Below are 6,509 nucleotides of genomic sequence, written 5' to 3'. Positions count from 1 at the left end.
AGCCAGGCGGAGGGACGGGCTGCCGGGAAGTCCCAGAAGGGGCGGCCGCGCTGAGGGGCAGGATGCGGGGTCCTGGAGGCGGAAGCTCCGCCGACTGACGTGACCTCGGCCCGGAGAGCCGGGTGGGGAACACTGGAGCGGGCAGGACTGTTTTGGGGTACAACTCCTTGAATTTGGGGGTATCAGCCCAACTTCATTTTGGCGGGGTCATCGCGAAGCTGAAAGGAGCCCTCCCTCCCCATAAGCCTCCCCATCACTACATCGCGGAGAGAAAGACAACTCTGGGCTCCACTTGCTTGCTTTTTAATAACAGAACGAAGAGAATAGTGGCAGGGAGCCTTGGGGGGCTCCTCTGAGAGTGGAGAGGGGAGGCCATCGGGGCTGCTCGTGCCTAGTTTCAGAGGCGGGGAGAGGAAGATGGGAGAGGCCAAGGAAAGGAGGAATGCCTTGATGTCCGAAATACTGGAGATTCCAGCTCCCAATCCTAGGCCCCTGAGGCACGGCCAGCGTCTTGGGTTTGGACATTTTCTCCCTACTCCTCAGACTGCAGTTCCACCCACCAGGGATGGTAAAAGGGGTTCCTAGTGGCTGTGACAGCGCTGAAGGAGCCCATAGAGCCCAGCTGCCTGGAGAGACAAGACCCCTCCTGGCCCAGGGGACTCCAGGGAGACCAAAGCAGCTGTAAGAAAAAAAAAAAAGAAGGAAAAAAAAAAAAGAATCAAACAATAGGTCTTCAGATTTCCTAGGCCCCAAACCCAGGTACCCCCAAGTCTCAGGATCTGGCCTACTTTACTTTTGTCCCTCTCACATCCAGCTATCCCATGTGGCTCTTGGCTTCCCCTGTCTCCCCATGCAAGACCAAGGGTCCACATCACCACCCACCAAAGTCCTCTTCAGCCATCCATACCTGGGCCCTGCCAGAAGTGAGGAAGTGGTCCTCCTCCTGTGGATAGTCTGCCCTCTCCTCTTCCCGATCAGGGTGTTCGGTGGTGCTGGGGAAGCCACAGCCATCACTGTCAACCAGCAGAGGCCCAGACGCAGCCCCAGAGCTGCCCCACTGGGCCTTCTTCAGTCTGTGGAGACTTAAGGCTTAGGAAAGAGGGGCCTGGAGGCCAGGCTTCCTGTCTCTCCATTCTTCATCTTCCCGCCCTGAAATAGTTCCTGCTGGGACCCAGGAGTGTTATCATTTGACACATTCCAACTCTGCACTTCCAACCTTCTGCTCCCCTCAGACTGAAGTAGTTTCCCATCCGGGGGCTCAGAGGTGACCTCTAGCTTTGCACCATCCTCCAGTTCTGTGGAGTGCTTTCCTGTCTTCAGTAACCAGGGTTCCACTCCTTTCAGCTCAGGTGACTAATCCCCCATTCCTTCATTCCCTCCTCCTTCCCATATTATGGGAAACTTTGCTTCAATCTCACCAAGACCATGGCACACTCCCAAGCAACCTCCAATTCCCTCAAAGCTCTCCACCTCTTCCTTAGTTCAAGCCACCCTGTCCCCATACCGTTTGGCTCCCAGAGCCCTGATGTGTCTCCTTACTCATTGATGATTCTCTGTCGCCTCCTTAGATCTTCCAAGTGATGAGTGACCGCCCTTACCCGGGCTGGGATGCCCCCAGATCCCTGCTGCATTCCTCCTGAACATGGCCTCCTCCTTTTTCTTCTGCAGAGCACCTCAGGAGGTGGGAGTCCCTCAGGGCCATACTGGCCAGGCTGGGAGCAACCAGTGGCTCTCTGTACCAGATAATGGGGAGAGGGAGCTAGAAGGCAGAAATGAGTCTCTCGGGGGAGCTTGGACTGAAATAGGGAACCAGGGGTCTTGGGAAGACCAGATTACAAAAACATGGCTGTGATCTGGAAAACATGATGACTGATTCATAGGAAGGAGGGCCTGCTCAGTGCACTAGCTGGGGGAGACCAGAGGGAAGGGAGAATAAGGGGAGCTGGGGATGGGATGGCAGTGGGTGTGATCTTAACCAAGAAGTGTCAAAGGGCAGAAAGTTCATCATACCAGCAAGGGTGGGGTGTACTGTTCCTCCATCCAGGTGGGGCTGTAAAGCACAAAAAGGGGGCTAAGTGCAAAGAGAATATCCCTATCCATGTTGTTTCTCTAACAACCTCTCCCAACCACCTACCTGGCATTAGGAGCTACCATGTCCATCACTTGGTGGGGCAGTTATCCTGAGACTAGGACTTATTGCTACAGTAAGGCTTTATGGTAGTTTAAAATTGTACAGCCTCCCCTTCCCACCTCTGGTTAGTCCCGTTTCTCCATTTCTCCCACCTGGGCCTTTGACTAAGATTCTCCCAGAAGGTGTCTCCATAGTGCTGGGGCATCAGTCCGAGGCTCTGGGAAGGCAAGCAGTGGGGTGGAGATCGGCTGACCACCCTAGAACACCTGAGGTGAGGACAAGGTAGGCTCAGTTCTGGCTCTTCCCTTACGGTACCTACTCAGTCCAGGGATTGAGGAGTCTTATCTTACCACAGGACCACACAGCTGCCCAGGCTCCCTCAGGCCATGTCCTCCCTTATCCATTTTAGATGAGAAAGGTGGTGAAGACTGATTTGAAAGGCAGTTGGAGCTGGAGTGAGCATGGAGATTAGCAATTGTCTGAGCCTCAGATCTCACTGAATCTCAAACTTCTACACCCCACAACCAGAGAACATCATACTTAGCAAGCAGGGCTGTTAGAGAGGGAGGCCCTGGCTACTCAAGTGATTCAACAGGTTCCTTTCAGTCAATGCAAGCATCCAGGAGAGCAGAGTCTCTATTCACTCCTGCTATATCTCTCCATCTCAGAAGCACTAGGGGCTACCCTAGTTGCTCAGTGGTAAAGAATCTGCCTGCCAAGCAGGAGATGAGGGTTCGATCCTGGGTCAGGAAGATCCCCTGGAGAAGGAAATAGCAACCCACTCCAGTATTCTTGCCTGGAAAAATACCATGGACAAAGAAGCTTGGCGGGCTACAGTCCATGGGGTCACAAAGAGTTCGACATGACCTAGTGAGTAAACAACAACTCAGAAATACTAATATCCTTTAGGTAGGGTGTGCAAAAGTTGTTTGAGAACAGTTCTAATCACTTCTAAAGCTGCCAGACTGACTGACCAGATGTCTGCTTTCCTGCTGTCTAGAAGAAAGTCCCAGGGCTTCGGCCCTTTATCTTCATTCCTCCGTAGGTGATCTCACCCAGGTCCATGACTTTAAATACCATCAATGTGCTGATGACTCCCAAATCTATATTTCAAGCTCTAGCTCCTCCCCTGGACTTCAGATTTGCAGGTTCAACTGCCCATTCAACACCTCCTCCCTAGCTTTCCCCATCTTGCCAAAAGGCACCCCAAACACCCAGTTGCTACAACCAAAAATCTGGTATGCCTCACTCGGCCTCACCCCTCATATCCAATCTATCAGTAAATCCTGTGAGTTCTACATCTGAAATACACTCAAATTTATCTACCATTCACCATTTCCACTCCCACCACCATATTCCAGCACGTTTTCCCCTCTTTGGACTATTGCAATTGCGTCCTCCTCCATTCCCTGCTTCCATTTGAATCCCTCAACAATCTAGTCTGCACATAGCAGTCAGAGTAATCTTTTAGAAATGATTATGTGAAATAATACCCTGTTTAAAGTTACTTCAAAATGGTCTAAGTAGCAGGAGGCTGAATGGGTGTATCAAGAAAAAAATTATCCACCAGGGACTTCCCTGGTGGTCCAATGGTTAGGACTCAGCACTCAGCACTCAGCACTCTTGCCGCTGAGAGCCCAGGTTCAATCTTTGTTTGGGGAGCTAAGATTCCAGAAGCCGAGTGGTGTATCCAAAAAACAAAGATTATCCATCTAATGATAATTATTGCAGCTGACTAAAAATGGTACTCCGGTGTCGTGGTTACTATTTTCTCTACTTCTGTGGTTGTTTGAAAATTTCCATAATAAAAAAGTTGAAGGAAAAGAAAGTCTGCTCATGTCATTTCCTTGCTTAGAAACTCCCACTGATTTCTACTGTCCTTAGCATAACGTTCAAATTATTTTCAATGGCCCATAAGGTCCTATGTGACTGGCCTCCCCCTGTCTGCCTTTACTCCACTTTTCCTTTGATCACTAACTTGCTGATGGGCTTCCTGGTCCTAGAAAACAGAAAGTTAGTTCTTTTCTTGGGACTTCGTTTTGTTTTTTCAAACCTACAATTCCTTCTTCTACTCCCTGGTTCTTAGCAGACTGGCTCCTTCCCATTTTTCAGATCTCAATTCAAACTCATCTCCTCTTCCCCTTCCACAGTCACACTCTATATACTTGAGTCTCAGAGACATTCTACTTACATTATACTGTACATTTATTTTTTCATGTGCTTACTACTATTTGAAATTATATTTATTCATGTACACATTCTATTTCCTCCCTGTAGAATGTTGGCTCTATGAGCAGGACCCCTATCTTTCTAATTGCTGAATACCCAATGCCTAATATTCAGTGCCTAGAACACTATTAGTGTTCAAAAATAATTTGCTGAGTAAATTAATAAATCACCAATCCCCTGAGACCAGGCACCGAGATTCTTGTTTCTTATTTCGTACTCCTCTTGGGGAAGAACCCAGACATGGAATCCTGCCTCCATCTCATTCCCCCCTCCCCAACTGTGTGGGGAGGACTCACTTGGCAAAAGGGATAAGGTTGTCTGCATCTTCCTGTACTTGCATGACTGGACAGGGTTGGGAGGCTGGACTGAGTCTCCTCATTGGTGCTGGGAAGATAATGGAAAATGAATCATTGACTCATGTAATTCACCATGAATGAATGTAAAGATTGGAAAGAAGATGTATAGGTCCAGAAGAAAGGAAAGAAAGCTGAAAAGGTATTTCAAGTGCTGAATATTTTCATTAGCTGAACATACACAATCAAGACAGCAAACACAGGAAATGTAGAAATGGTGAAAGATTAAAAAAAAAAATCTTTTTTCCTAAGCCGAATACACAGAGTAAGTGAAATTGACAGATGGCAGTTGAGTGACTTAACTGGCAATATGGGATAATGAAATGAAAAAGAATGAAACGTGAATTAGACAGAGCAAAAGGCATTTGGGGATAATTGGTACAGAACTGGTGGCTGGGGCCAGTTAGAGAACTGAGGGTTGGTAAACAAACCAGGAATGAGGTGTTAATGAAAGGTAAGTGTGGACAGAGCGGTCACGGTCAATTGGTGACGAGGAAGGAGGGGGCAGTGGGAATGTCTAGAGATGTAGAAGGTGAGCAGAGGTCAGTTACACAGGACCACAATTCCAGACAGCAAAAGGTGACCTGAGAGCCAGTTGGGGTGGGCAGACAATGCAGATAAGAATGTTAGATGAGTTAGGAGAGGCAGCATAAATGCCAGAAAATTGGAAACTGTTGCAGGTGAATAAGTATTTATTCAAAGGTAACTAAGATGGGCTGAGAAAGGAAATGAAGAATGAAGAGAAGAGTATTTAGAGCTGAGCTGGCAAATGCCAGTAAAGCTAAGCTGAAAGGGCAGATGGGGTTTTAATGGAATATCTTGGGCCAGAGCAGAGGAAGCTGAACTAGGGAGCAGGTGGCCGCTGAGGGACATTCAGACCTTAGTAATTGGGTGTCTAGTTGGCCAGATCTAAGAGAAAGATGAGGCTAAGGAAGCTAGAAAGAGTCCTGGATGGTTGACCGGCTTGGGGGAGGGCGGGGCAGCGCGGGGGCGGCGGGGGGGCAGCCAAGTCTGGGAGGGGAACCTGAGTCTGACAGGGCAGAAGAGGACCCAAGGAATCTGGCCGGGCTGAGTTAGCTAGAGCCTGGAGGTCGTTGGGGTGGAAAGCCCTGTCCAGAGGGAAGGCTTAGAGCTTAGGGAGCTCAAGGGACCCTTGGCAGCTGACCAAGGCGTGAGGAGCTGCTAAGCCTGAAGGCACAATTTGGGGGCTGAGGAGTTGATGTGGCTTCCAGGTGGTGGGCCCTGCGGGGCTGAGGCCTGCTGGGGCCAGGCTGAGCAGGCAGGAGTGGCCTGGGCCTGAGGGGGCGACATGGCACTGCGGGCCCTGTCGAACCTAAGGACCAGGCAGAGACACAGCGCCCGAGTGGTGGTGCCGCTGCCGACTGCACTTGGCCAGGGCACCTGAGGCAGCTGCGCGTCGAATTCTAGAACGTTACACCAGGCGCTGAGGAGTGAGGCGGCGACAGGAGCCGAGGGTGGAGCCGACCAGTGCCTCGAGCCTTGGGGCGGGGCCTGCACCGCACCACCTCCTGGGCGGGGCTCGGCTGGCGGCTCCACCCCCTGAGCGCGCCTCCGACGGCGGCGACGTGCGCGCGTCAGGGGCCTGGGTCCCCTACCGGGGTCGGCCCCCACCTTTCCCGGCTTCTGTGGGGCTGGCCACCCTCTGGAGTTCCGGCGTCCGGGTCGCCCTCCCGCGTCCGCAACTCAGTTCCCCTGTCTCTGCCTGGTGGGTCCCTCAGTCCCGGGGACATTGCCCCTTTAACAGCTGTCCGGGTCGCTCCTGGGCCGTTCTCGCG

The 6,509-nt window shown here is 51.1% G+C and overlaps 1 protein-coding gene across 6 annotated transcripts; it reads right to left on the bottom strand.

Moving 5' to 3' along the window:
* Positions 1–287: 287 nt before the first annotated feature.
* INCA1 (inhibitor of CDK, cyclin A1 interacting protein 1) lies at positions 288–6,485 on the bottom strand. 6 transcript variants are annotated; one of them, XM_070389315.1, is made up of 8 exons: positions 6,346–6,485; positions 4,657–4,744; positions 2,482–2,581; positions 2,284–2,397; positions 2,011–2,050; positions 1,540–1,733; positions 908–1,073; positions 288–679 (listed from the first exon to the last, which is right to left on the bottom strand). In XM_070389315.1, exons 4-8 carry the CDS (start codon positions 2,334–2,336, stop codon positions 533–535), a joined length of 600 nt encoding a protein of 199 aa, XP_070245416.1. In that variant the 5' UTR covers positions 2,337–2,397; positions 2,482–2,581; positions 4,657–4,744; positions 6,346–6,485; the 3' UTR covers positions 288–532. The 6 variants fall into 6 exon arrangements, with proteins under 6 accessions (XP_070245416.1, XP_070245415.1, XP_070245412.1 ...); XM_070389314.1 differs by having other exon boundaries at positions 6,115–6,464; XM_070389311.1 differs by lacking the exon at positions 2,482–2,581.
* Positions 6,486–6,509: the final 24 nt, after the last annotated feature.

This window comes from Bos mutus, chromosome 19 (assembly GCF_027580195.1).
Source record: "Bos mutus isolate GX-2022 chromosome 19, NWIPB_WYAK_1.1, whole genome shotgun sequence".
Classification (NCBI taxonomy): Eukaryota; Metazoa; Chordata; class Mammalia; order Artiodactyla; family Bovidae; genus Bos; species Bos mutus.
The sequence above is the reverse complement of the archived record's forward strand: the minus strand, read 5'-3'. Positions and strand labels throughout refer to the sequence as shown.

Bases quoted from the DNA above. Each gene is read 5' to 3' on its own strand.
- INCA1 (XM_070389310.1), bottom strand. From the start codon at position 6,464: ATGTCCCCGGGACTGAGGGACCCACCAGGCAGAGACAGGGGAACTGAG. The intron at 2,051-2,283 runs GTGGGAGAAATG...TGTGCTTTACAG, and splicing joins AATCTTAGTCAAAGGCCCAG to CCCCACCTGGATGGAGGAAC. The intron at 1,074-1,539 runs GTAAGGAGACAC...AAGTCTCCACAG, and splicing joins CGACAGAGAATCATCAATGA to ACTGAAGAAGGCCCAGTGGG.